At 36.3% G+C, this 27,543-nt stretch overlaps 3 protein-coding genes across 4 annotated transcripts; 2 read left to right on the forward strand and 1 right to left on the reverse strand.

Moving 5' to 3' along the window:
* Positions 1–3,852: 3,852 nt before the first annotated feature.
* On the forward strand, positions 3,853–11,681 carry LOC102580206 (uncharacterized). Of its 2 annotated transcripts, XM_006354854.2 has the most exons (10): positions 3,853–4,812; positions 5,269–6,417; positions 6,546–7,694; positions 7,782–7,823; positions 9,376–9,452; positions 9,926–10,010; positions 10,115–10,198; positions 10,385–10,486; positions 10,575–10,673; positions 11,255–11,681. In XM_006354854.2, the coding sequence occupies exons 1-10, from the start codon at positions 4,075–4,077 to the stop codon at positions 11,366–11,368; spliced, it is 3,639 nt and encodes a 1,212-aa protein (XP_006354916.1). In that variant the 5' UTR covers positions 3,853–4,074; the 3' UTR covers positions 11,369–11,681. The 2 variants fall into 2 exon arrangements, with proteins under 2 accessions (XP_006354916.1, XP_006354917.1); XM_006354855.2 differs by lacking the exons at positions 10,115–10,198; positions 10,385–10,486; positions 10,575–10,673; positions 11,255–11,681 and having other exon boundaries at positions 7,787–7,823.
* Positions 11,682–12,343: 662 nt separating this feature from the next.
* On the forward strand, positions 12,344–16,507 carry LOC102580772 (probable inactive heme oxygenase 2, chloroplastic). The gene is made up of 6 exons (XM_006354856.2): positions 12,344–12,704; positions 12,930–13,333; positions 13,782–14,005; positions 15,181–15,288; positions 15,376–15,504; positions 16,040–16,507. Exons 1-5 carry the CDS (start codon positions 12,445–12,447, stop codon positions 15,466–15,468), a joined length of 1,089 nt encoding a protein of 362 aa, XP_006354918.1. The 5' UTR covers positions 12,344–12,444; the 3' UTR covers positions 15,469–15,504; positions 16,040–16,507.
* A 354-nt stretch (positions 16,508–16,861) lies between these two features.
* LOC102581113 (uncharacterized) lies at positions 16,862–26,007 on the reverse strand. The gene is made up of 16 exons (XM_015312080.1): positions 25,693–26,007; positions 24,592–24,970; positions 24,273–24,498; positions 23,949–24,194; positions 23,729–23,844; positions 22,981–23,079; positions 22,778–22,865; positions 22,220–22,449; positions 21,588–21,772; positions 21,263–21,462; positions 19,154–19,486; positions 18,939–19,040; positions 18,441–18,738; positions 17,877–18,025; positions 17,497–17,781; positions 16,862–17,290 (listed from the first exon to the last, which is right to left on the reverse strand). The coding sequence occupies exons 2-16, from the start codon at positions 24,888–24,890 to the stop codon at positions 17,120–17,122; spliced, it is 3,027 nt and encodes a 1,008-aa protein (XP_015167566.1). The 5' UTR covers positions 24,891–24,970; positions 25,693–26,007; the 3' UTR covers positions 16,862–17,119.
* Positions 26,008–27,543: the final 1,536 nt, after the last annotated feature.

Here is a 27,543-nt window from a genome sequence, read left to right on the forward strand (position 1 = left end):
TTAGTTCCGTAGAATAATAAAGCAACAACATGTCTAAAACAGATCACACCAGTCCCCTAAGCCAATATAAAGAGAATAATTCAATTGAACCCAAACAACATGGATCTAGATAACGGGACATATATTCCAAAGACACTAAATGCTCGAGTCATATTAATGATAGAATAATGACTATTCAAGCTACTACCTTGGCACTAAAAATAATCCACAACAACACATATTAACCAATTTATTTAGTGCACAGATATGCAAATAGAAGAGGCTAACACCTAAAGCCAGTTATTTAGGTTCGATCACTTTACGAGGGGCATCATAGCTTAAAGAAAAAAAAGGGTAATTAGGAGAGTACATCAACTATTTCACACATCAAATTAACATAATGACCGTCAACAAATATATGAACAATAAATATATATATTATTATTATTATTATTGCATATATGTATAAATCCCGCATACTTCCATATAACAAAATTTGGCAATCTTTTAGAATCCATATAAATCAAAATCTAACCCACTATGATTAAACAATTTGCCAACTATGTTTTAACATTTTTTTTTTTTTGTTAAGCTGCTAAACTAAACAATTATAAACAAAACATACAAATCATGCCCCAGACAAATATTGACTCATTGATAAAGAAGACAAGTTGGAACTACTGTGAATTCAAAGAATGGGGATGTAGGCTATCATACTTAAATGCGACACTAAGGAAATCTATCAATGAGTCGTGCTTATAAAAAATGGTTTCATCTTATAAACCCAAAACCAAATTAGCGGTTAGAAGAAGATGAAACATGTCGCCTCTTTCAAGACATACCAAATCACAATAGATTACTTCGGACAGAAGCAAAACGAACCTTACAAAATTAAGAACGACAGACCATTTAATTATTTAAATGCTTTAAAGATATTCCGAGAACAACACTAGTTATAATCGAATGAACCTTCCTAAGATGCAGGGACTAAGAATAGCGACGTGTTTTTATTTAAACAAGTCCTTAAAAATGGAACAAGACAAGAGCAATATTTTGATTAAAGAAGGAAAGAAATTAGACACATTTGTCAAGCAAACCAAGTATCAGTGACCAAGATTAACAATAACAGAGAGAAAACAACAGCAGACTATCAAAAACCGTAACCTCTCTTATTTATCACATTTCTATACGGATAACCAACATTAAGAGAACACAGTTACAAAGAACAAATGAGCTATCAGCCTTAAAGAGTAACTAAGTTGATCGAAACTAAGCAACACAGTGAGTAAACGATTAAGAAAACCAATCCCAAAAGAAACAAGAGCCTGATCGAAGAAACAAACCAATGGAATATAGATGAAAGTAGAGATTACCTCTTGTTGTGCAGCGAAACAGGGGAAACGAGCAGAAAGGTAGCTTCCCACGACCACAATGAGATTCCGACTCGAGCAACGGTCAAGAAATCCGAGCAAAATATTGAACTCGAACACCAAAATCGATTGCTTCTTCTGACTTTTTGTAGTACATTTTTGTATGTAATTTAGCTATTTCATTTAAGCTGCTCTCTTTGCCTTAAATTTTTTTTCCTCCAATCCCCACCTCCAATGGAAGAGAGATGTATTTATAGGGGGAAATTAGGGTGAAAAACGGATAGGAACAAGGGTCAAAACGGAATTCTCCCTTGGTTTCAAAATTCAAAAATCCTTTTCCAGGGAGCAGTTGGGTTTGGTATGAGATTTCGTCCAAAATCCCAGAAAATCCGGACGAGGAGCAGGGTGGGCGGTTGTTGCAGAGAAAGTTGTGGGAGCTGCTATTTGTTGACATTTCGGATTGTTGTTGCTTTGACGTTTTTGGGTTTGCGTCTGGGGAAGAGGAAGACGCTGGCAGGGGGCTGTTTTGGTACTGTATGGCTGTTGTTTATTGTATTGTAGTGTTGGAATTGGAAGGGAAAGGGGATGGGGTCGGCTAGTAAAGTTGTTGTATTGTATGTGTATTGGGTTAGTGGTGTTGGGTCGGGTTATAGGAGCTGGACTGGGTCAGTTTTACTGTTGTGTGGACCGGAATTAATTGGGATTAATTGGTTGGGTCGGTTGGGGGGTTGATTTGGGCTGTGAATTGGATTGTTGTTGAGGTGTTGGACTGATCATTGTTGAAGAATTAAGGGGAATGGGGCTGCCAATATGAGGAAAATAAATAGCCCAGCCTCTTGGTCTTGCAATCAAGTACGAATTTCAAACGTAACCGAATTGAAATAACATTTTAACCGAAATGAATTTAGTTGGTAATTCGGCTAAAAACTAAATAAGACAAATCAATAAAATTAATTAGTGAGCTCCTTAATCTTAATGAAATAAAATAATTAACTTAATTATAAACTAAATAATTTAACAATATAAACGACTAAATAACCAAATATTTAAATAAAAGTAAAATCCTTTTGAGACAAATTTCGAACATTCATAAAATATACTAATTAGACACATAATTATATAAATATCACATTTATTATTTTAAATTTATTAAAATGACAAAACTACTTTAAAATGACTTGAAAATTATTTTGAATTTTATAAAGCCAATTATTTCAAATCATTTAGAATTTAGGAAGCTCGATGATTAATTTATATTGTGGAGGTCCAAAATTGGGTGTCAACAGTTGGTGTTGTAATGACTAACACGATAATGATGGTTGGTAGTGATGGTGAAGATTGTGATAGTGGAGTTGATTGATGTTATCAGTTGAGGGTAACGATGGTGAAGGTTGAAGAATACATGGTGTTTGACGATGTGTTAGTGGTGATTAGTGATTGATAGTGATGATGGAGGTTGTAATAATAGAGTTGATTGATGTTAACCGTTGGTGGCGATGATGGTGATGGATGAAGAACATGTGGTGGTTGACGATGTGTTAGTGGTAATTGGATGTGGTTGGTAGTAGAGATTTGTCGTAGTAATGGTAATGGTTGATAGTGATAGCGAAGGTGATGACGATAGTAGTGAAGTTAATAGAATAACAATGGTGGAAGTGATATGTTTGCTAGTGACTGACAGTAATTGTGATTGTGATGATAGAGATGGTTGGTGGTGATGAATGATGGTTGACAATGATAATGGTGATTGTAGTTGTAAACTTGTAATGGAACATGCATGAAGTTTTACGACTACAACCTCATGAAGGTTAACGCGTATAAGTAAAAAGATGTGATATATTTTACGTAGTTAACTTATATATTCAAAAACACGTGTAATTTTTTTAAAATATTTTGAGCCAGAAATATCTAATAGGAACAATTTTATATATTCAAATACTCGATTAAAATATATCATAATTTAAATATCTAAATAAAATTTACTAACAAATATATAAGAGGCTATCGACCTATACATTTATTAAAAAGTCTAAATGACATAGTGATTCAAATGTCAAAATATCTAGATCTATTATTTGCAACGAAAAAGAGTCATATCTACCTTTGGGTTCGGTGGGATTAATAGTTTTTCGTGTTCTTCCTATTGATTTGGCAAGTAAATCCTCCTCTAATAATTAATTATATATGGGTCCAAATAATAACATGAATACATGATTGAAGGTTTATTTGGAAAACTAATATATAGTTATTCATGTTTTTTTATATTCAACATAAATAAGAGTATCATACTTTAAATAAAAATCACCAAAAATTATACTAATGAAACGGTAAATACCTCAACATTTTTAATCACCTTTTAGATTTGAGTCATGGATACAAAAATACTTTATAAGTCAATATCAAACATCGAACGCAATACATAATTTATTTACACATTCACCCTCAAGTGTCCATTTAAAGTCATCTGATTAGGACTAAATTTGACAAATTAACATTACAAGATTCCGCATATTACCTCTTAAATTCCCTCGTCCATTTCTCCATTCTTCCCCCTTCCCGCAACTCCAAATTCATAAGCCACCGCTTTCTTTCCACCATTTTCGCTTTGACTACTAACCCTTTATCCATAATCCACAAATTTATCTTCTTAATTACTCTTCTATACGAACAATACGAGCAATTAGCACATTAATTTTCGTTTTTCTTCAAGTAAGTCAACCGAATTATGCTTCGACTTCTCTGCAGAACAAGCAGCCGGTGTTGTATCCGTTTACCTCGCCGTCGTTTCCTCTCTTCTTCTCGTAATCCCGAGGATTCCGTCGATATCCCTAACAATATCAATAACCCCCATCTTGTCCCTTCCCCTAAATACCCTCCAATTCGGCAACCCCATCACCCTACTTCTCTGTCACGTTACTCTGTTTTTGCTTTATCGGCGACCCTGTTAACCGCCATTGTTTCTTCTTGTGCTGTTGTTTTGACACGAGATGATGAAGAGGAGAAAGGGGAGGGAAGTGGTGAAGGTATTAGAATATATGATGAAATTGAGAATGTGGTGGGGAAATCGAATGAGTCGTTGATTAGGATTGTGGATAGGATGAAGAAGACAGGGGCAGCAGCTTCTGTATTATGGAAGTCGTTGAGGTCAGTTATGTCTTCGGCGAATCATGAGGTTCGGGTCGGGTTTGAGCTTAGGGTTGCGGCTTTGCTAGCCGACATTGCTGCCGCTAGCGAGAGTAGGAGGGCGGCGCTTGTTGCTGCTGGCGGTGGCGGGGTGGTGGATTGGCTTCTGGAGACGGTGGCGATGTCAGGGGAGAATTGTTGGACCCAGGCTGAGGCTGCAAGGGCTTTGGCCTATTTGATTGCTGATCCTAATGTGTGTGAGGATGTTTTAGGAAGGCCTCATGCTGTGCCATATCTTCTTAGGTTTATTTTCTCTGCTCAGCCTCGGCAATCGAAAAAGGTGAGGCCATTTTCATGATTTTTTTCAAAAGTTATTTCTTTACTAATGAAAGGAATCCAAATAGAGCAGAATGGACATTGAGGATTCATATTGCCTATATACTAGATAAGATTGAAGCACAATAGTAGTTGTTTTAATCAGTATTTAAATGCAAAGCTCGATCAAAGTGTGGGATTGAATGAAAATGACTCAAATGAAGAGAGAGAAAAAACTACACTAATTAAATGGAAGTAACTAATGAAAGTTAAATTTAGTGAAATATATAATCTATTTAGCGCCTAAATTCAGGACTTAATGGCACCTCAAGCAAGCCCTTGTAGATACTCCAAAATTATCAATGGCCCGACATATATTAAGTTCTTTGTGACAAGTCAATTGAAATTTATTGAACTGTTGTTATCTCATTTTATAATTTTGGAGTTTGACATGAAAATATTTAATTTTTGTTGGAAGCAGTATACAAGACGTAGTTCATTCGATCTTTCTGATTCCTTGAAAGGTAGGAGCATGCTGGTTGCAGCAATTATGGATGTTGTCACTTCCCATTGTGAAAGTGCAGACAAGCTTTCATTCAAACCTACACTACCCAAAGATGCTGAGATGAGAGATATTGCTGCAGCTATTGAAGTAATTGAGGAAGGTGGTATGCACTGGGATGAGCCTCATGGGGAGGATGATGATGGTGGAGAAGGGATGAAGGGTATTGGGATGAAAATTCTTGAAGGCACGACTGCTGTAGGACTTTCAAGAACTAATGGGCTTGTAGAGATGGGGCCTCCTAATACTAGCCAGACAGTGAAAAATACGCCTAGTAATCTCTTGTTTAACAACATAAGTGATAGTTCATCAGCACGATCAAGTTTGTCTTCTGCTGTGGTTCCTGGCCTTTGGGATGATTTGCATTCTGAACAAGTCGCCATTCCTTTTGCTGCTTGGGCATTAGCAAATTGGGCAATGGCTTCGGAAGTTAATAGGTATCATATTCAAGAATTGGATCAAGAGGGACATGTGGTCATGGCTGCTTTAGTAGCACCTGAGAGATCTGTGAAATGGCATGGAAGTCTGATGGTTAAGTTGCTTCTTGAAGACCACAATCTGCCGCTAAGTACTTCTGTTTCTGATTGGACTTCTAGTCTTCTGTCTACTGTTTCACATGCAAGTAAAACTCAGGACATCCCACTAGCTCAGATAGCGTTGTCTGCATTTTTGATTTCTCTTGAGCGAAGCCCTTCAGCGCAGGAGGTAGTAGTGGAAAAGGGTCTTCATTTAATGAGAGAGGCTGCTAAACAGACCACAAAGCATTCTTCGGTGCAAGAAGCATTGGCTAAGGCTTTGGAGTTGCTCTGTGCTAGGGAATGGCATATGTCCCTGGAAGAAAGCCAGCATTGGGCTGGAGTTCTGCTCCCTTGGGTCTTTGGGCAGCCGTCCTCTGATGCTATAAGATCTTCAGCAATAAATATCCTAACGCGCATTCTTGAAGATTATGGACCATCCTCCATACCAATTTCTCAGGGATGGTTAACTATTATGCTAAGTGATGTTCTGGAATCCAAGAAAACAGCATTAAGCAAAGGAAATAACCAACCAAAAAGTGATAAAGTGAAGGTTTGTCACACTAATTTATTTTGTTTTTGTTTTGGGACGGTGTGAAAGTAGTCTTTTTTACTTGTAAGTAAAAACATCTCGTGTCTCCTTGGTTTCTATGTGGTTCATGGAGATTCTTAATTTTGCAGACCCAAGTTGATCAAGCAAATGTAGTTTTGGCCACACAAACTGCTAATCAGTTGGCTGGAGCAGTTGTCAATTTAGTAGGAACGCAACTAGGAAGAGTTGCCAATGCTGATGATACACATCCCTTGGCAGATCTTCTTTCCCTTGAACCTTTTGCTGGGCCACTAAAAAATCTTAAGAAAGACAAACTGCCTAAGATCAATGCTGCAGATTCTGCAGTGGCCACACTGAAAGGGATTAAAGCACTGACAGAAATATGTGCTGAAGATACTCCTTGTCAGAACAAAATAGCTGATTATGGAGGCCTCTGTTTGCTTAGGCGCTTGTTACTGGATGATGATTATGAACAACTGGCTGCTATAGAAGCATATGATGCGTCACGAGCATCGGAGGGACAGGATCGGGTGTCAACCGTTCCTGGTGAAGCTTCTACTACTGCGAATCAGAATGATGCATCCAGTCTACGTGTTCCACCTACCGGTCATATTCGGAAGCATGCAGCACGGTTGCTAAATGTACTTTCAGTTCTTCCAAAAATCAAGAAAGAACTAGTTGGAGATAAAGAGTGGTGTGAATGGCTTGAAGAATGTGCTAACGGAGGGATTCCTGGTTGCAATGACCCTAAAATTCGAAGTTATGCGAGGGCAACACTTTTGAACATATTCTGTGATGATGAAGCTGGTGAAGATTCTGTAGATGGTGATGTTCTTCATGGAAATGTTTCTAACAAAGAACAAACTTGCCCTCGTTACGCTGATATGATACTCCTGATAAATCCTGAATTACCGCACTGGAAATGTGTAGAAAAGATTATGCCAAAATCAGTGGATGGGTCATCTCCAGGTGCCAATGATTCTGCTGGGAGTGAGTGTACAACAAATGAAGATATCAATATTGATATAACATCGACATCTGCTAGTGAATCAGAGAATATCTCACAATTTGAAGTACCTTTAGTTGATGTTGTCTTTATTCACGGCTTGCGTGGGGGACCCTTCAAAACTTGGCGGTTGTCAGATGACAAGTCTTCAACCAAATCTGGCCTGGTTGAGAAAATTGATGAAGAGGCTGGAAGGGAAGGAACATTTTGGCCTGGTGAATGGCTTCCATCTGATTTTCCTCATGCCCGTCTGTTTAGTGTCAAGTACAAGGTTGGTGCATACTCTGTCTACTTTTAAAGTTTATCCAAAAAAAAAGGTTTGCCTTGTTTCTGACTTAAAACATGGAGTTGTATGCAGAGCAGTCTAACCCAGTGGTCCGGGGCAAGCCTACCTCTTCAGGTTTGTTTACTTCTTAAATTTTCTCAAGTTATCTTGTGTGTTGAGGTTGTGTTCATTGCATCATGCAAAACACTGGAATGCTTCATCAATTGTTAGAGGCTAGTTTATCTATCCCAAAACATTCAAGAAAAATAGATCCATAGCCATATATAGTTTATCCACCGGAGAACGGAAGATGAGATTATTCCAACTTCTTTGCACCATTATATGCCAAAAACCTTATGAAAAAAAAATACAAAGGAGTGTTGCATCTGGGGGTATGAGCGCTCAATTAAACTGTAAAGAACCACGGGAGACCAGAATTCAAATCACCTCTAGAGGGACAAATGTTAGGTAATTCTTTTCCATTTGTCTAAATTTTGGTGGTGAGTAGTTGGTACCTGCATTGGTGGAAGGTAGCAGATTAGCTGGTACACTGATATAGTTGAGGTGTACGTAGTTTGGCCCGGATATCAAGTTACAAAAAAAGGCCACCCTTATCCAAGAAGGGGGGCAAAGGAATGGTGACCAAGTTGCAATAGCGGAAGTATAATTTAAATGAAATTAGATAAAGAATATATTAGTTTCACAAATATGCAAGAATGCACTAATTGATTCAAATCAAGGTCAACAGAAAGGAAGACATATTAAATCAATTCAGAGAAAGAAATGAAACATGATGGAGAAGAGATGAACTCATACAAGAACTCATGCTCCATAAATTCAACTTGAAGTTCAATGTTAACTTTCTCAAAAAAAAAATCAACTTGAAGTTCATGAAGAACATGAGATCAATTTCAATGCTTAGAAGCATTAAAATTAGGCTAAGGCTCTCAAAACTAAACTTAAACTTGAGATTGATTCTAACACTTAGAAGCATTGAAATTAGGCTAAAACTAACTCAGATCCTAATTAGTGGATTGACTGCAAGTACTAATTGTAATGAGGGAATGTCGGAAGAAGACCAAAATATCTATAAAATAAAAGCTCCAGCTCGGATGGGTGGAACCATCTGCATTGCACTTTTGTGTTGCAGCACAAATCTTCGATGCAGTTTTGTGTTGTAGCTTAAGTAAGCGCTGAACTTGGCAACAAGTAACCAAAAGTTGTCAATCTCTATAGTTCTGCACTGCAGCATAAAATTTGGGCTGCAGTATTAAGTTGAAGTTTAATTTTTTTGATGAAGTTGGGGTGCAGTATAAGTTTTGTTGCATTCAACCTTAAATTAAATCAGATGTCCATTTTTGGTTTCTTGCCGGGTACATGTTAAACATCATTATGACACCTGTAACCGATGGTGCTATAATGACATAAAAGGGAAACTGGTGTCTGAAAATGTAAAAGAAGGTAGTTAATGATAAAACCACAAACTTTCCTGTGTACAGTGAATGCTAGGACAGTTTGGGAAGATATCTAAAAGTTTTATTGTTAGAATGGGTTTCTTCATTTTGAAGAGTGTTGTTGGTGCAGAGCCCCTTGCATGTTTTGTTGTTCATTTGGTTCTTTAATCTGTTGTGCATTGCAATTCAGTGACATCAGATGTATAATGCATTTCATTGTTTTAAACCCGCAGGAAGTAAGTGCCATGCTGTTGGAGAAGCTTGTTGCTGCAGGCATCGGCAATCGACCAGTTGTATTCATTTCACATAGGTTGGTCCTAATCAAACTGCGTACTTTAAGCTGTTAGATTGGTTGGAGCTTGTGATTATGCACACTCTTAATTGGAAGTCCCTTCATTATACTTTCTGTTTTTGGGTTGTTTAAAATGTATCACCTCCCTTTGCGGGAAAATTTAGTTCATGTTATGTAGTACCTCTTCTGCTCTTTTCAAGAAACATTCGTATCCTACACCTTTGATTGACAAAAAGGTTGTCTTGTCCTGCACATGTTCAGTCTGGCTCATGGTACACATTGTTAACTGTTATTTAATTATGGTATCATAATTATTTTAACTTCCTAATAGTGCAAATTTGAACTAAATCGGTCATTTTTCACACTTAGTAATGACACCTAAACCTTTTTGCATCGTTTTCTTAAATTGATCTTAAGCATCTAGTCAAGTTGATATTCTATAGCTGTACATGTGTATTGACATAAACACACTTTTTTGTTGCAATTGGCAGCATGGGTGGCCTCGTTGTCAAGCAGATGTTGTATCAAGCAAAAGCAGAAAAGAAGGATAACTTTGTCAAGAATACAATTGGAGTTGTATGTCCTGCTTCCTTTCAGAGATGAATTATAAGACATTCTACCAATTTTATATACTTGTTAAATTTGCTTATTATTGATTTTTTTAAAAATAATTCGGTCAGGTATTCTACAGCTGTCCTCATTTTGGCAGCAAACTTGCAGACATGCCCTGGAGAATGGGTTTTGTTTTCCGCCCTGCACCCACTGTTAGTAAAACTTACCTGCTCCCTCTATTTACCTTGTTATCTTATTTCTCTTCTGAATTTGTGTGTTTTTTCAAGAGTACTTCAGTTTCTTATTTAAAAATAAAATATGCACATGAGATTTGAGATTCTTGTTGCGGGTGCACGTGGGTGTGAAATTTTATAAATAATTCTTTTTGCCATTGCTAGATTGGGGAGCTGAGAAGTGGATCTCCAAGATTGGTTGAGCTAAATGATTTCATGGGACAGCTTCATAAGAAAGGAAAGCTTGAGGTCCTCAGTTTCTGCGAGGTACTAATATTTTTCCTGACCTTTAGTTCTCCCTTACAAAAAATTCAGTTCTCTCGTTGCCTTTCTAATAATGAGGATCCGTTTGTAGACAAAGGTAACTCCAATTGTTGAAGGCTATGGAGGCTGGGCTTTCCGAATGGAAATTGTACCATTAGAGTCAGCATATCCCGGATTTGGAGAACTAGTTGTAAGTTGCTCAAATTGATGATTACTGGACACTTAAATTTGTTACGATAGTCTGCAATTATCATTTTTGATTGCTTGCACTGTGCTGGTGCGGTTGAGCATTGCGACCAAATTAGTGTGTTTTTTCTTCTACATAAAAGCTTACTTTGATAAGGCAGATCATATTAGTGAAGTGTTCTTCTTTCTGTTTTTGGGGGTCTAGTGAACTTTTTTGACAGTTGTGTATAGAAATAAATATGTTAAAAGGAAACATGGAGTTAATTATCATCTTTAATAGGAGTTAATTATCATATTTAATAGGAGATAATCTGATCCACTTTTGAAGTGGTTGTCGCTTTATGTTATTTCACGTTACTAAAATTTTATTGGGTGAGTTGAAGTGAAGCTTTTCGAAAAGGTTTTCAATGTAGGGAGTAAACAAAACGTGAAAGGACTTGATCCCAATGTCTTGCGTCGTCTTATGCATGTCTGTAACTGTGAAAATGGATGATAAGATTGTTCTGCTGGAGTTATGTAGACAATGGTGATGTTTTGATTGATCTATCACTGATCATTATCTTCTGTGCCACATTTTGAATGCAGGTTTTGGAGTCAACTGATCATATCAATTCCTGCAAGCCTTTGAGTCGCAGCGATCCTTCTTATAAAGAGACACTAGAGTTCTTGCACAAATTGAAAGCTCTTAGTAAACGATGATAACTGTACATAATCAACAACGAAGGATAACGGAGTTTTGGCATTCCTTTTTCCTCCATGATTCACATGCAAATAGTGTAAGTAGTCGATATACTCGAGTAGGGACTGGAAGCTCCTTGTGGCCTAGATTAATTAAACAAGGCTCATATTGGAGGTACCAAATTCATAGGTTGAGTTTACAGATTTACTTGTATAGTGATAGTTTCTACTAGGCTGAACAGTAGGGAGAGTTAACCACATTTTACTAACCATTGATTGATTTCCTCTAGCAGATGATTCTTATAAAAATCATTCTTGAAAGAGTGTTGTATAATACTTTTTTCTGTAGTAAAAGTTTGTATCATATAGAATTTCTTTTTTCCAAATTATGACTTCCCTTTCTTTGAGATACTTGTTTAATAAGCTGTATTATTTTCCTTTACTTGGATGGAGTGTTTGAAAAGTGATTAGTCTTTCAACAAGCGACTAATCCATAGTATCATTCATTGTTGGTATTATTAGTTTTTTTTTAGGTTTTCCGTTCTATTTTGATACATATTGTGGTTTGATTAATCTAAATTTGCATTGCGTAGGTTTATATTCGATTTCGATATTCATATTAGAGTTTGGTTAATTCAGATTTGTGTGTATATGGTTCATTTGGGGGAAGCACTTCGTACCAAGAATATTTTCATATTCGAAATTCAAAATTGCAACCTCTGATTAGAGGAACTAGTAATCAGTCTAATTAATTGAAGCATTTTTACTTTTACTGTTTGACTTGACACATTCATTATTGATATAGATATTTTACCAAATAATCCTTACTAATTAACGTATAGTATTGTGTCTAATATTTAATGTTGAAGGTAAAACATGAAAAAAATTTGTCTTTTCTTGATATGTCAAAAATGACAACTAAAAATAAAAATTTATTTTAGAAATGATAAATAGAAATATTAAAAACAGAAGTTTTAATAATTTAGTTTAACTTGGTGTAATCGGTGTTTGTGGCTTAATTTATTTGAACAAAACAGAACAACAATGGCAGCAACAGAGCTAAATCCTTGACTCTTGAGAGATAACTGTGAAGAGAAATGGCAACATTGACATGCTATTGCTCATCTTCTACGCTGCCAATACCAAAACCCACCTCAAAATCTTCACTTTCCTTGCTCCATAAAACCCCAAATCCACAATTTTTTGCTAAATTTACTTCTTTCCTATCAATTTCCTCAAAGTACCAAAAGTGGACACACAGAGTTCTTCAATGCTCAAACTTCAATGCAGCCTCCTCCTTTACACTTTCAGAATCAGACTTAGAAACCGAACCCGAACCCGAACCCGAAACTGAAACTGAAGAAGAAGATGAAGACGAAGAGGAAGAAGAAGAAGAAGAAGAAGAAGAAGAAGAAGAAGAAGAAGAAGAAGAAGAAGAAGAAGAAGAAGAAGAAGAAGAAGAAGAAGAAGAAGAAGAAGAAGAAGAAGAAGAAGAAGAAGAAGAAGAAGAAGAAGAAGAAGAAGAAGAAGAAGAAGAAGAAGAAGAAGAAGAAGAAGAAGAAGAAGAAGAAGAAGAAGAAGAAGAAGAAGAAGAAGAAGAAGAAGAAGAAGAAGAAGAAGAAGAAGAAGGAGATGGGGTTACGTCAATTGAAAAGCCTCCAGTGAAGAGGAAGAGGAAGAGAAGGAGGTACAGAAAGCAATACCCAGGTGAGAAAAAGGGTATTACTGAAGAAATGAGGTTTGTTGCTATGAAATTTCGTAACTCCAAAGGCAAAAAGAAGTCGGAGAGTGATGATGAAATGAAAGATGATGGGTATGAGTCGGTTTCGTCGGACGAGGATGATGTAGGTGGCGGTGGCGGTGGTAGGGATGGTGGTGAGGCGACTTGGCAGCCAAGTATAGAAGGATTTCTCAAGTATCTTGTTGATAGTAAGCTTGTTTTTAGTACAATTGAACGCATTGTTGATGAGTCCAGTGATGTTTCTTGTAAGTTGTTCTACACATTCAAATTCTCTGTGATTTCTCTGTTAATTTATGTTACATTCACCAAAAAAATTTCAACTTTCAGTTTTTCTCTTTTCTTTTTGAATTAGGGGTAGGGGTAGGGGTAGGGTAAATGAGGAGGGGATTACAAGGTGGGGAATAAGGAATTGAATTATCAAACTCTAACAAACAAGGTGAAAGTTTAGGTAGCCAACCAACTGAGTTTGTGTTGTTTTATTATTTAGATTCTTATTATTAGGAGTTCTTGGTATTTGAATCTCATTTTCATGACAGAGGAAAAAAGAAACAGTGTTAAATGTTGGTGAGGGTTGAATTTAATCTATTTGTGGTATTTGGAAAAAAGAAGAAGAGGAATACTTCAAAACTTTTAGAACATGTTGCTTGTTGAATTTCAAATGATGTCAAACTGTTTGCTGTTTGTTTAACGTAGATGCCTACTTCAGAAGGACTGGATTGGAGCGAACAGAATGTATATCGAAAGACCTAGAATGGTTTGGCCAACAGGGTCATGAAATTCCTGAACCTAGCATTCCTGGAGTCACTTACGCCAATTATCTGGAGGAACTGGCAGAAAAGACTCCTCGTTTATTTCTCAGTCACTTCTACAACATATATTTCTCACACATAGCAGGAGGTCAAGTCATAGCCAAAAAGGTACAACTTCCTTCTGTGCTTGTCATTATCCTCTGAACGTTTTGTGGAGTTTTTATTTGTCGGAGTATTAAATTAAGCGTGTCTTTCTTCAAATGTTATCTTTGTGAAGCTTCCAGTGAAAGACTATTATATATTGCGCTTCCATGGTAGACTCATTTGTGAGCTGAAAATATTTGGCCACTGGGATTTGCGAGCTTTATTTAGTGCCATATCATGTTGCTTTGTGTTGAGATTCTTTATATAACATATGTTTCTATTGATACGTAGAAAATGAAGACCTTGCTCCGAAAATTATGATTGAAACAATCAAATAAACAATATATGAGCTAAGAAAATTTGGGAAGGAGCACAACTCCATGCATCCTTTTTCCATCATTAGATTCCTAGAGTTTTAATCCTGAACTTTTCTTCATAAAAACCATTTCTTTTGAAAAACACATGGTATCTTGACATGTTTGAAGATTACTCAGGGATATATACGCCTTACTGAATGAACAAGACTATTTCTTTTCTCTTTCGGGAGGGGTGACGTGATTTGTTACAGTTAGTAAGTTAAGCTTTAGTAATTGTTATGTGGCTCTAATATTTTATCTTGTCATAAACAGTTCTGAAGCTCAAATAGTACTAGCATAAGACTTAGGTAGGACTCTTTAAATATAAGGATGCAAATTAAAGGGAAAAGGGCCTAATATACCCCCTAACTGTCATTTAGAGCTGATATACCCCTCCTAAATAGCATCTGATTTTGATCAAGTTTTCTAGATTTTGTATTTCATACTTGGTCAAAATATATGCAATAGAATCTTTGTTGTATTGTGATTTTTCTAATTTAAATTTAGGTGAATTTCTTATTTTGTGTACCATCTTGAATCTTTGGTTTCTCACATGACTTATCCAAAATATAATAGTAATAATATTAAAGAAAGAAACAGAACTTTGGCTTCTTCCATAAATTTTCATTTTAATAAGTTTTCGCTTGTTATATAATGATTGACCACTTCCCATGGAAGATAAAGTTATCCAGGAAGAAATGCTCGGAATTGAAGGGGTTGGTACTTTGAACCGTTTTGTCAATTCATGTCGTCATATAGTGGCTCTGAGCCTCTGACTTTCAGCATGCAAGTTTACTCCTTTAATGCAGTATTGATATGTTTGGTTATCTATAATGTTATTAGGCCTTTGAGAGACTCTTAGAGGAAAAAGAGTTGGAATTCTACAAGTGGGAGGGGGATGAAGAAAAATTGTTGCGAGATGTGCGTGATAGTTTTAACATGCTGGCAAAGGTAAATGTCTTAATATTTTTGCATCATGGACTTTGTTTCAATGCTTCAAAAGCACCACTAACTCTATCAATTGCATCTTTATTGCAGCATTGGTCTAGAGATGACAAGAATAAGTCCCTGAGAGAAGTAACCAAGGCATTCCGGTTTATGGGTCAAATTGTGCGGCTAATCATCCTGTAAAAGCCATTCCAATCCAAAGGTCAAACTTGGTTTATGGTGAGGCCACTTCAATCCTAAACTAACCGGTTTTCTTATACAATGTCTATTTCATTCCACATGTCATGTCATGTGAATCAGTTGATTGGTGTACCTAGAAAGTAACTTAGTACTCATTATTTCATCATCTTGTTCAGTTCTACTGGGCTTTATGTTTTGGTTTGATTATCTTGTAATAGTACTTGTACACTCTTATTGTCTTCTCTTGGGCAATGAACGTGTTATTTATGTAAACCATTCTCTCTTGTTGGAGTCAATTTTGGTCATTTAACCCTCATCACTGTACTTACTATTGCCAAATTAGAAAGAGCTGTAATTTCATTGAGGGCTACAGAAGGCCCTTCAAAGGAATGTAGCTCACTTTGAGCTTGTGATGCAATTCCCTCCTGCTACTCAGTCTCATGCACTCTAAAATGTTTTGGCCTGTTAATCATTGTCCATGTCTTTATTGTTTCTGGAAAGCTTGGCTGATACTATGATTCCATTTATCAACTCCGTCTGTTCCTAATGGGCATTTCCTTTCATGGCAAGGCAGCTGGCTCACCAGTGTCGTGGTCGCGAACAACTTGTGCATAAACAGGATACATTGACAACTGAGAGGATTGTCATCTCGTTGATCAAGCTGCAGATGAGTGAATATGGCTGCATCTAGAGGCAGGTGGCTTTACTCTTTCCTTTCCCTGGTCTTCTGGTTTTAACTTGCAGAGGCCTCGGGAACATTCTAAACTTAAAGGAGAGATGTACTTCTCTAGAATCTCTTTATTTTCCTTTAGAAGAGGTCCCTATAGGAGTTCAGTGGAATGAATTTATGGTATATGTATTATTGAAAAAGCTGTGCAGAATCCAGCCATGGAAGCATTTCAATGCATAAACAGAAGAGCACCAAGAGTTGATGCATGTGTTTCAAGAAGGTGGAAATCAAGTTCCAAGACATTAGCATGTTAGAGCCATTTATTTGACAAATGCAATCTTTTTGGTATTTGATATGGAGGAAGAGTAATGATAATTGTGTTTTCTGTTCCAAATGTCACAAGTTGCTTATCACATTTCACTTTGATACTATTGGTAATGTAGAAGAGTTGATAATATAAGTCGATTTTCAAATCTAAACACTTATAACACTCTCATTTTGAAAATATATTATTCAAGCGGTATGTAAGAGTGTGACCTAGTACTTGAAGTGAGTTAAATCCATGAGATATCATATCCAATAGAGGCAAAAACACTAGGTATTTTCTTCCATCTGTCTGAACTGCTTTGATGGATAGAATTACCTAGTACTTAGATTCTTGATTTCACCAGCCACAAGATACTAGTAATATCTCACAATGTGAAGTTACTAGACAATAGACAGATATTCCTAAAAGAGAATGGTGGTTCAATTAAAAGAAAAGTATAATGACTAACAAGGATTTCTCTTTTCTTAACAAAACTATGATCCAAATGGATCTTTGATTTGTCTTTTACAATCCTGTTTCTATCCTAAAAAACTTCTTGTATATCAACTACTGTCTAAGTACTTTAAACCTACAACATTTGTACAGGATGACACTAGATGAGTTAGTAATCAAACTACTCATTGGTTAAGTTACCCGTTCGATAGTTCTGAATCAGGTTATTCTTTCTGTTCGATGACAAAATGATCAATTATTCGCACGGTATTTACAGGGTCCTGCTGAGGGGCCTTAGCTCTCCATTTGCTAGGGAACTTCTGGAGATAACTTGGTTCTTGTGGCTGTTTCGACTCCCCATCCCAATTTGGATCCAATTTCCACTCTTTCGGAACCTGCAAAATCATACATTTAAGTGTAAATAGCTCATATTCAATGCTCTCTAAAAGTAGTACTCTTCCAGAAAGCTCAATCAACAAACTACGCCTCAATCCCAACTAGCTGGGATTGGCTATGAAGATTCTTTCAGCAGAGTGAGGTAGTGACAGTGAGTTCGTGTTCCTTTTTATCATCTTTATTGGGGATAATAAAGATATCTCACCTTATCGACTGCAAGGGTAAAAACTTCAAGATCGCCTTTGGTATTGATATGGAACCGTGTAAATGACTTGTAATTTGCAATGCGGAGTGATGAAAATGCTTCATCGAAATGTATGTGAAGCCAATTGATGGAAATGTACAGGTAGCTTCCAAGTATCAAAGAAACCACCGGAGTTGATAAGACCCAAAAATAAAGGAAGACTGATGCATAATATATGACAGCACCCCCTCGGGAGAGAGAATCAATCCCATTTTTGCAAATATTACTCCTGGTAACGGCCATTACCTGAAATTTGTGTGCATGAGATTAGAGGAAGACAGAAATATCACAGAGCAACTGAATCGTCATGAAGCAACATCCCCTATCATATGATTTCTTACCTCAGGAACGTCAAAACCGGACATGAGATACTTGATACATGCTGGATATAGGCCAAATGTCCATTGTTCTATACGTTCCCTAAGGCCAGTTGGATCGGGAAAATGCTCACTCTCCACAGACTGGTACCATTGATATAAAGTGTGATAACCTGGATTACAAAGTTACGTTGTTCAACAAAAAGCAATAGGATTCAAAGAAACAGGAAATCAGGGCTGAGTTCAGTAATAATTCCATTTAACTAGTTGCCCAGAGAAGCTATCTATCAATCAGAATTAAAAGGTATACTATCATTCTGAAGTAAAAAAAATAAATTATTTGCTTGCACGTTGTACTATAAATGCGTTGTATCCAATAGATGGGACATGCCAGTGAGAGGACATTTCTAGCAGGTTCTAATTAGTTCCATGCATTAGCTGAGAACTTTTAAGCACTCTGCTGTCACATATGTGCAAATCCATGGGATAATGAACTTATATTAAGAATCAGAACGGCGACAACGGACTGGACTAAAGAGGAAACAAATCAACTGAATCACACATTGAAGACAATAAACAAAACCTCACCTGAAGTTGCAAGTAATTTATGCCGAATACATATTTCAACACCTAATTCCATCAAGAGCATGAGAATCAAGGCAGCAGCCAAGTGTGCGGACACATGAAGAATCCCAATTAGTAGTCTCTTTTTCCAAGACACCATAGAAGGCACAAAGACTATTGCAATTGTTAAAAGTAATATAGCACCAGCTGCTGATACATATGAGCATCCCAGCATATACATAAACAAATCCCACACTGTGCCAAAGAAGGTTCCCAAGCGACCCGAGAAGGTGTCATCCTTTAAAATGTGATCTAGCTGACACTAGAAGCAGATGGGAAATGATTAGTCATTCTTGCCCAGCAGCAATACATCTTAGGTTCATTAGAAAAGTGAAATACAATATACTGCTCAAAAAAACATCAAATTAACATACTACAGCCTAAGGAGGCATGAGGCAGCGAGGGAACTGATGCTTACAACAAATCTAAAAGAACAGATCAAAAATCTAAAATACAAATTACCTGTGGAAACATAGAAAAGACCAACATGAAATATATCATGCCACCAATAACATCAAATTGCCAGTTTTTCTTCCTAAATTTCAATATATTGCCCAATGCAATCTGCAAATGTTAATAAGCATGTAAGCACCTGAATAATATATCCGACCAGAAATTTGTTTTTTTGGTAGGTATCTGATTGAAAACCTTCAAAAAGGAAATTTTAAACTCCTTACCCTGCTTGAATCTTCAAAAGTTGGGTAAGCAGCTTTGGTCTCGTATGATGTTCCATATATTTCTTTGAAATTCTTGAAGACATGTGTAGGGTGCAAAAAAGCACCTCCACAACCATTGACAAGTAAATGCTGGACATAAACAGGCTTATTTGATGGAACATATGAATGCCGCATATAGTGATGCACATCTCCAGCAATCCGTAGTCTACACCTTTCTTTCAAATGGTCGCGTATCAAGTAGGTAACATTCTTTCCAGTCAGATTATTAAAGTACCAATCAAGAAGCCAGTTCGGCTCATGCGTCATAATGATCACAGAATCATTTTTCCCGACCTGAACAGTGCATCAATTAAGCAAGGCCTAAAACCTTCAGTAAACAAATCCTTTGCATATTTAAGAAAACTCACATCTTCTCCTCTCTTTTCTCTTCATAAATAGAAAGAGAAATAAGGCATGAAAGAACCAATAAGGAGCTTAGGTAACATTTCGAAACTATATAAAAGCCTACACAAAGGAATGATATAGGCATTGGATCCCTTAATCAACTACGTCTAGAATTCCCACACACCAGCTGTAAACCAACTCTGTGGGCTTCAAAAACTGAGAGTCACTAATTCTGCTATAAGCTTGATAATCTTCATTTCATATCGAAAATCAGTAGCTTGAAGAAAAAGACTGGATAGATACATGAATCTGGAACTAAGGAGCACTAACACTTTAGTCAAGGTCTTGTTCACTGTTAAGATCTTTTATTGACTGCTACCATTCACACACTAGCAAAATAATTTTCAGGTCTTATCAGCAAGAAAAAACTTCATGGAATTATAATCCATAAGAAATGTATGCGTAACTCAGAACCAATGTTGAGAAACCTTCCTCTTGAAATGACAGATTACAAGCATTCCCACATTATTCTGATGGAGAAGTTGAAAATTTGGGGGGAGAGGGGGGTTAACTTCTTTTTCTTTTATATTTGATTGATAAAAAGTTTAAGTGAAACAAGGCAATTCTAGTTCTTCTCATCATAACAGAATAAATGAATAAGAACAACTGATACACATACCATGATTTTGAACTCCGACTAGAGAAAAAGTATCTCGATTAAACCATACCACGGACTTCAATACTTTCAACAACTAATATTGCTTCAGTATTTGGTTTTAGCCCAGCGGTGAACTAAACCTCTTTCAGGACACCATTTCCTCAACACAAACAAACTGCGGTTTCATTTATATTTATTAAGATTCAGATGTCTGAATCTGAATCTGAATAAATATCTAATTACTAAGATGTTGCCACTAAATCTGAATGCTGAATAATTGAGACTTTTTGTTACTTAATCATCTCAATGTGTATAATTTGTATTATCAAAAAACTAACAAATGTAGACGTATTTTTTAAAATAATAGTTGAATAATATATCATGAGAATATTAGAGAAAACCTTAGTTGATGTGGTGTTGTAAAATCTGTTTGTATCATGAAGCATGTTCTAAAAGCTAGCAGCGATGGCAGCTGGAGGTTGTGTGGGTGCGGGCCAAAGCATTGATTGTGCGGTGATGGCTGGTAGTATAGCTGGACGTGGTTTTTATTCGTGATATGCGGCGAAAGCTGGTGGTGGGGGTTATTAACGGTGATGGCTGATGGTATAGGTGGTTAATGGTGGGGCTGGTGGTAAAGTTGGTTAAGGTAGTAGAGATGGACGGTCGTGATAGTGAATGGTGGTGGAGGAAGTTGGTTGTGGTGGCTAGGGGTGAAGGTAGATAATGGTCTCTCTTAACAATATTAGATTATTCCTATCAATTGAGAACACTATTGGGAAAAGTTTGCAGAAGTCTGGACCAGTATCATGCTCAGTTGTACACGTGTAAAAGATCACCATCTGTCATTACTAATCCTACTAATGTGACAATTATTTTTTACCATAAATAATAAAGATTATAGTTTCTTTATTAGGAACTTCAGAAACAATTAACACCAATCTGCATAAAACATCCACCTTTTTTAATTAATAGCAGTATATTTGAACTAGGACAATGTTCCAATATTCAACAATATAGATATAACAGAAAGCAACATGACGACTATGCTCATAGCAGTGAGGACATACCTTATCTCTCACTAATTCTGAGAAGAACTTGAATTGGTATACGTCAATATCACAATGGAGTGCAAGATCAAGACCAAATACCCACCACCTATTGGGGAGCTGAAGCGCAAAATAGCTTTTCTTTTGAGGCATAAACCAACCACCCAACCAGCTCTTGTGACAAATGTACCTCATATACGTCTGAAGCCCATCAAACCAGTCTGCAATTCACGAATGGACTTCGATTATTATAAAAAAAAAATCAAGATTAAAGAAGCCATACTGCTTTACTGAAACTAAAGGAAATAAGAAGTTCACGAGGTACAAGCTAAGAAGCTATACTGACCATGGTTTCCAGGGATGACAAAACACTGAGGTCCATCATACTGCCTAAGTTCATCCACTTCAGGAGGCAATTCAGGCTTACTTACAGCAATATGCTCTTCCTTATACCACATAGGAGGCTGAAGAGCATACTCAAAAGGACGAAAAAAGCGCTTCTCATATGTAAATGATGATGGATTAGGATATCTATGCAACACGAGAAAATATAAATAATTATTAGTTTAACAAATTCAACAGCATACTGTCATGCTGTTGTTAGTTCTAAATGAAGTGAAAAGGCAGAACAGTTTTCCTTTAAATGAATAAAGAGGCAAAACATATAGAGTTCTCTGGCACAAAAAGAAAGAAAGAAAAGTATATGTATCAGCACCACAGATGGCTTGCTTCATATTACACCCAAAACTGAGTGGATTGGACATTTATGCATATAAATGCTGAAGAAATGAAATTGCTTCCGCACTGATTTCCTAGATATAATGGCCAGTACTAGAGTATCTACATTGAAGATGCCCGTCCAATTTTCAGTGTAATTAATTGGACTATCTTAATTTTTGAGACATAAGATGAGTCTATCAGAATATCTCAGGATAATGCAAAGACAAACTACTAGTATACAGAGAACTAGGATCTTACGCAAGGTCACCCCCAATAAGAAGCATGTCTCCACGTGGCAGAGTACGCATTGAACCATTGACTTGGAGCCGGAGTGAAGGTTGAGCAAGAAGCCGAGCCACAGTGTATGAAGAATTTCCACCATCTCCTGTATCAGCCATGAAGTCAAACCACAGACCATCCTTCCCACTAAACTGATCATACAAAAGATCCTCCTGCTTAGCCCCATCTTCAACCCTGCTCATAGCCGCCTAACCATCGGAGAATTTTAGGACAATATAAGGTCAACCCAGTCCATTATAAGCACACGAATAAATTAGCCAGATTAATTAAATTCATGAAATAATTAATCTACTTATCAAGCATGTTGTCTTTTATCATCAAAAATACAAATCCATTATACATTTGTCATTTCATTAACATGTGCAGAGTTTTTATCAAAAGGAGGAACATTTTGAGCCTTGACCCTTCTAAAATCTTTACAAAAATAAAGATTGCAGCATCTCATAAGTTGTTGCAATAGGAACTTCACTCTAGCTGAATATACATTGAAGGAATTTAGAACATCATATATGTTACCTGCATCATTCGCATATCAAAGCGTCCAACAAACAAAGTTACAGAGACCAGTAAGTCAAACATTGTCTTGAACAAATCAGCAGATGTCCTGCAACTCCAGTAACCAGTGTTCTATTATGAAGATTGATAAAGCTTTTTTCACCACAGAATACTGGCCCCACAGATAAAAGGGGAGACGTAAGAGGTACAACGAAAGAACATACCCTGAATACCAAGGAACCATATCCAAGAACTCAGGTTTCGTTTGCTTTTTCTTCAATTTCTCGAACTCTTGGAGTGACAAAGGACGTGAAAGAGCCCATCTGTTAATCATTATAGTGTGAACTGTTAGCAGACAAGAAACTCTAGCAGAATGGTGCTTACAATTTACGCCAAGCAGGTAAAATCAGAATAATGTCGGGTAATAAAACTATGCTCATAATTTACTCAAGGGAAAGCTTTCTAATTTTGAATAGGCTGTTGTGCCAAATTGAACCAACCAGGTACCATTTAAAGCACAGTCAGAATAGCAACAGAATATGGGTGACTTGCTTTTCTATAATGACACTATAATACATTTGCCATCACAAGCAAAGCCTAGAAGCTCTTCATCTTCAATGATATTCCCGTAAAGACGAATAAGGGGCAAGCAACTAATGCCATGGTGATGGCAAACTTAACCCCTTGATCCATTCTGGAATCTTCAGGGTCTCAGGTAAGTAATGAAGTAGAACAGATTTCCTAATATCGTACAATCCAGGAAGAATTCTTTTTTTTGTTTGTTTAATATGTTAATCTAAGAAATTGTTCACTTAAAAGTTCTCGCACAGAGACCACATTTTTCACAATTGGACCCTGTACAGCAAACATCATAATGATGTCTAAAGATCTGCATCTTTAGCAGCAGTTTCGCAGGCAAAGACACCACCAAAAAAGGACTTTATTATGTGAACAAATATTCAAGCTGCTCACCCTGATGACCTTTCCACAACGTAATTTGCAATGTAGAGGCCTATAAAAGTGGCCCACAATGAATATAGCGGAGAAATTTCATTTGACGATTGTGCACATGACCCGTTGCAAGTCAACTGAAAGGTCAAAATTCAGAAAGAAAAAAGAGGCAACAGCAACATAAGATCCTCCATTATATCAAGTTGGAAATATGAGAAACGCAAACTGTGAGAGACAATACCTCTCCATAGATGACCCACTTAGACAAAAAGGGGTAATCACTGGCTGACCCAACTGGAGCAAACCAAGATTTGCAGACTTGGTCTTTCAACTTAGTCATGCCTACGAGTTTTGTAAGCCAAGTGTTCCGCTCTTCCTTGTTCCACAATGAAAACCAACCAAAATTCCTCCGACCAAATGTCTTTTCCCTTACTACAGCAAGGTTGCCACAGTGACTATAAAACACACAGCAGGCTATGCTTAATACCTAAAGAGATGATGAAGAAATAAGTCACAAAGACCCCAACTACTTTATATCATCTTACACAGTGTTCCAAAAACTTACAGCACAATTTTGCACAATTGTCAGGATCTCAGGCCTCTTTCCCGCCACGCGAGCAACAAGGCCAAGATACCAAAGCCCAAGAAAAATAACGTGGAAAACGAGAAGAAACAAAATGGATGAGACAAATAAGGTCAGAAACAAAGACAGGTTCATCCTAAGATCTACTCCCATAGATAGAAAACTGGGAAGATGATATAGAGCAGCCAAAAGTATCCAGGATATATACCTGCAAAAACACAATCCTCTCATTACCAGTTTCATCAATATATTTAACTAAAAGGATTAGTTATTACGCCAGATATAGAAAGAACATACTTACCAACGACTAAAATTTGAGTAACTTGGTTTGATTGTCTTCCCTATAAATGGAGATGAAAAGAAGTAAAAGAATCCAAGCAGACAGGCATACATTGACCACCACTTGATATTGCTATCTAACTTCTGAATAAGTGTATGCATGTTATCTGATGATATAAAAAATAAGCATCCGACAAACACTGCAATGACCAAATGACGCGAATGTTCATGTGGATAAGGATAAGAATGAGTTAAGATTGTCCTAACTGTCTCCATTTTTAGAGTATCAAGCAGACCACTGGACTGCTTATCAGACCCCATTCAGCAAGCAGTATTAGATTCCCACCACTTTGCTGGATAAAAGTTCTTCCCAATGAATAATTCTAGTTCACATGAACCAACTGCATAGAAGAGAAAATACAGTACATCATTTTGGCCCCAATAATCATGATGCAAAATGTATCCAAACCCCAATTCATAATCAACTTGACACTGAAAACCATGTCAAAAGTACAATCTTTGCAGGTGCACAATCTTCTAACAGAACCAAATTTTAACAACTCAGATTGAAAACTACTCAGCAAAGTACTCCCTCCGTTTCAATTTATTTGTTAGCTTTTGACTTGATATGGAATTTAAGAAAATAAAAAATACTTTTGAATCTTGTACGATATTAATAAAATGTACGAAAATGCTATTTAATCTTGTAATCTTAAACCTGTCACGTGGTAAGTTGAAACTAAAGTGTTGCCAAAAACAGAAAAGAGACATTTTTATTTAAACAAACTAAAAAGAAACATAAGACAAAACAAATTGAAACGGAGGAGTATTAATTTTGAAATAGTCTCATATGCACTTTGGAGGATCCAACACACAGAGTATGAACAACATAGGCAGCCACTAATAAAGATTCAAAATTTAGCAAAAAGGGACAATAACTCAATGAAAAACTGATCAATTCCTATATTCAACACCAAATCTAGGGGATGCTGAAAGAAAAAGACAAATCTTTAAACCAAAAACTGAAACATAATGAATCAATCAAACAACAAATCACCAAAACTGTCAAGAACAACTTCATTATTATCTTCAAGAACTATAAAAACAAGAAAAAACTTATTACCTGATTGATGAAAGAGAGCAAAAAGCGAGTATTTGGGTCTGTTTTATATTTTAGGAACAGACATCAGCATATTTAAGAAACCATTTTTCTTGCAAGGAATCAGAGCATATTCCTTAATCAAGAAACCAAAAAAACAAAAACCCCACAACCCCTGTCCCTCAAAGGTCCGGTCTTTAACACTTTTAGGTACAGAGACAGAAGCCAAAATGGAAAAATTTCTGGTAACTGTGAAATTCTAACGACTGTCGTGTGTATGTGATGTGACCAAAAAAAACAAAAAGATTGGTTTGTGATTGGCAACTTGTGCAGCCAAACATCCTTATAGATTTTGGTTTTTTCTTCTTTTTTTTTGCTTTTTTTGAGGTTTTTTTTTCTTTTTTCAGAGTCGTGCTTTTTCAGACTTTGTTGGATTCTAGCGCGCCACGTAGCTTAATGCACAGTTCAAAGACCAGTAAGATATAAGACACGTGTTCCCTTTGCTGTATTTTGTTGACTCCCTTTAATACTTCCTCGGTTCATCTTTATTTGTTCGTGTTTAACTTGACACGTATTTTATTAATAAGAAATAATAAAAAGGAGTTTTTGAACGGATCATGGAATGAATGAGCGAAAGATGTCATTATGGAATGAGAAATAGCCCTCGTCTTAGCATTAAATTTGGATGTATGCACACCTACCATGGGTGTGCCCGTCTTTTTACAATTTCTCATTTGAAGATCGATTAAATTTGTATTCTTACAGAAAAGTTATTAATTAGAGTCATTTTTATTCGCAAACATTTGTTAGGAAAATATAACATGGTTAACTAGTAAGTATGTATTTCACTGTGTTTAATTGTCATTTTATTCGATAAAATTAGGAATGTCTAATTCAATAAGATCGCCACGTGATTAAAAGTATATGTAATAGCAAATAAAGAATCTTAGTACATTAGTTGGTTAACTAGCTGAACTTCCACCTTATTGGTGAGGGTTCAATTCGCCATAGTATCATCCCCTCCCACATTTCCCCTTCCTCACTCATTTAAACTTTTTAAAAAATGTAATAGGAAATGAATCGATTCAATTTACTTTGTTTAATACCAAGCAATTGAAATATTATTTTTAAATTTTGAAAAACACGTAAATGTACCGTCACCTTCATTTATGTTCAATGATTAAAAACTAAAATGATCCAAAAATAAGTTGTAATATAAAATGCTTTGCAAGAAAAATAATTTTGTTCATTCAAACTCAACATATACTGATCAATATGGGTTATAGTGAGTCGATTTGGATCTTTCTATTCTTAACCAACTAGATGTCTCAACTCTCAAGACTTGAGTGATCAACTCATGAGAGTGAAAAAAAGTTATGTTGAAAGCGTCATTTTTAGAAATCAATATGTACATAAATTTAAATTTAATCAAACTTCAAACACGAGAAGAAGAAAAAATATACTTTTCGTGTTATACTTTAAAATTTTGAATCTTAGCCAAATTCTAATTAATATAAATAAGTTCCTTTGACTTAAGTCTACTAACGTTTGTTAGTCAACGTGAACATATATATTGCATTTAAATGCTAGTAATGTCTATGCTATTAATGCGGTTGACATATATATAGGCATATAAATTCTACATGTATGTCTAGCTACTTGGACGTACCAACAATAATAAACCTAAAGTAGCCATGCATTAAATATAATAGCTTGCTTAATTAATACATAGACCATAGTAAGGAAGATTTTTGCAAATTGGATATGAGTTGACATTACTTTTGAAAGTCAAAGTTCATAAGTAGGGCTCGATAGCCCCTCTCTTTATCACCTGATGTGTGATATTTGTATTGAGCGTCGATTAATTTAAATTTC

The sequence above is a fragment of the Solanum tuberosum genome, unplaced genomic scaffold (genome assembly GCF_000226075.1).
Source record: "Solanum tuberosum cultivar DM 1-3 516 R44 unplaced genomic scaffold, SolTub_3.0 scf00184, whole genome shotgun sequence".
Lineage (NCBI taxonomy): Eukaryota > Viridiplantae > Streptophyta > Magnoliopsida > Solanales > Solanaceae > Solanum > Solanum tuberosum.

Excerpts from the sequence above, each read along its gene's own strand:
- LOC102580206 (XM_006354854.2), top strand. The coding sequence starts at position 4,075 with ATGCTTCGACTTCTCTGCAGAACAAGCAGCCGGTGTTGTATCCGTTTA. Across the intron at positions 9,453-9,925 it reads GTTGTATTCATTTCACATAG|CATGGGTGGCCTCGTTGTCA; the intron begins GTTGGTCCTAAT and ends TGCAATTGGCAG. Across the intron at positions 10,199-10,384 it reads TTTTCCGCCCTGCACCCACT|ATTGGGGAGCTGAGAAGTGG; the intron begins GTTAGTAAAACT and ends TGCCATTGCTAG.
- LOC102580772 (XM_006354856.2), top strand. The coding sequence starts at position 12,445 with ATGGCAACATTGACATGCTATTGCTCATCTTCTACGCTGCCAATACCA. Across the intron at positions 12,705-12,929 it reads CCCGAACCCGAAACTGAAAC|AGAAGAAGAAGAAGAAGAAG; the intron begins TGAAGAAGAAGA and ends AGAAGAAGAAGA. Across the intron at positions 14,006-15,180 it reads GTCAAGTCATAGCCAAAAAG|GCCTTTGAGAGACTCTTAGA; the intron begins GTACAACTTCCT and ends TAATGTTATTAG.
- LOC102581113 (XM_015312080.1), bottom strand. The coding sequence starts at position 24,890 with ATGGGGTCTGATAAGCAGTCCAGTGGTCTGCTTGATACTCTAAAAATG. Across the intron at positions 24,499-24,591 it reads TACTCAAATTTTAGTCGTTG|GTATATATCCTGGATACTTT; the intron begins GTAAGTATGTTC and ends GTGTTTTTGCAG. Across the intron at positions 19,487-21,262 it reads CAGAATTAGTGAGAGATAAG|GTCGGGAAAAATGATTCTGT; the intron begins GTATGTCCTCAC and ends TGCACTGTTCAG.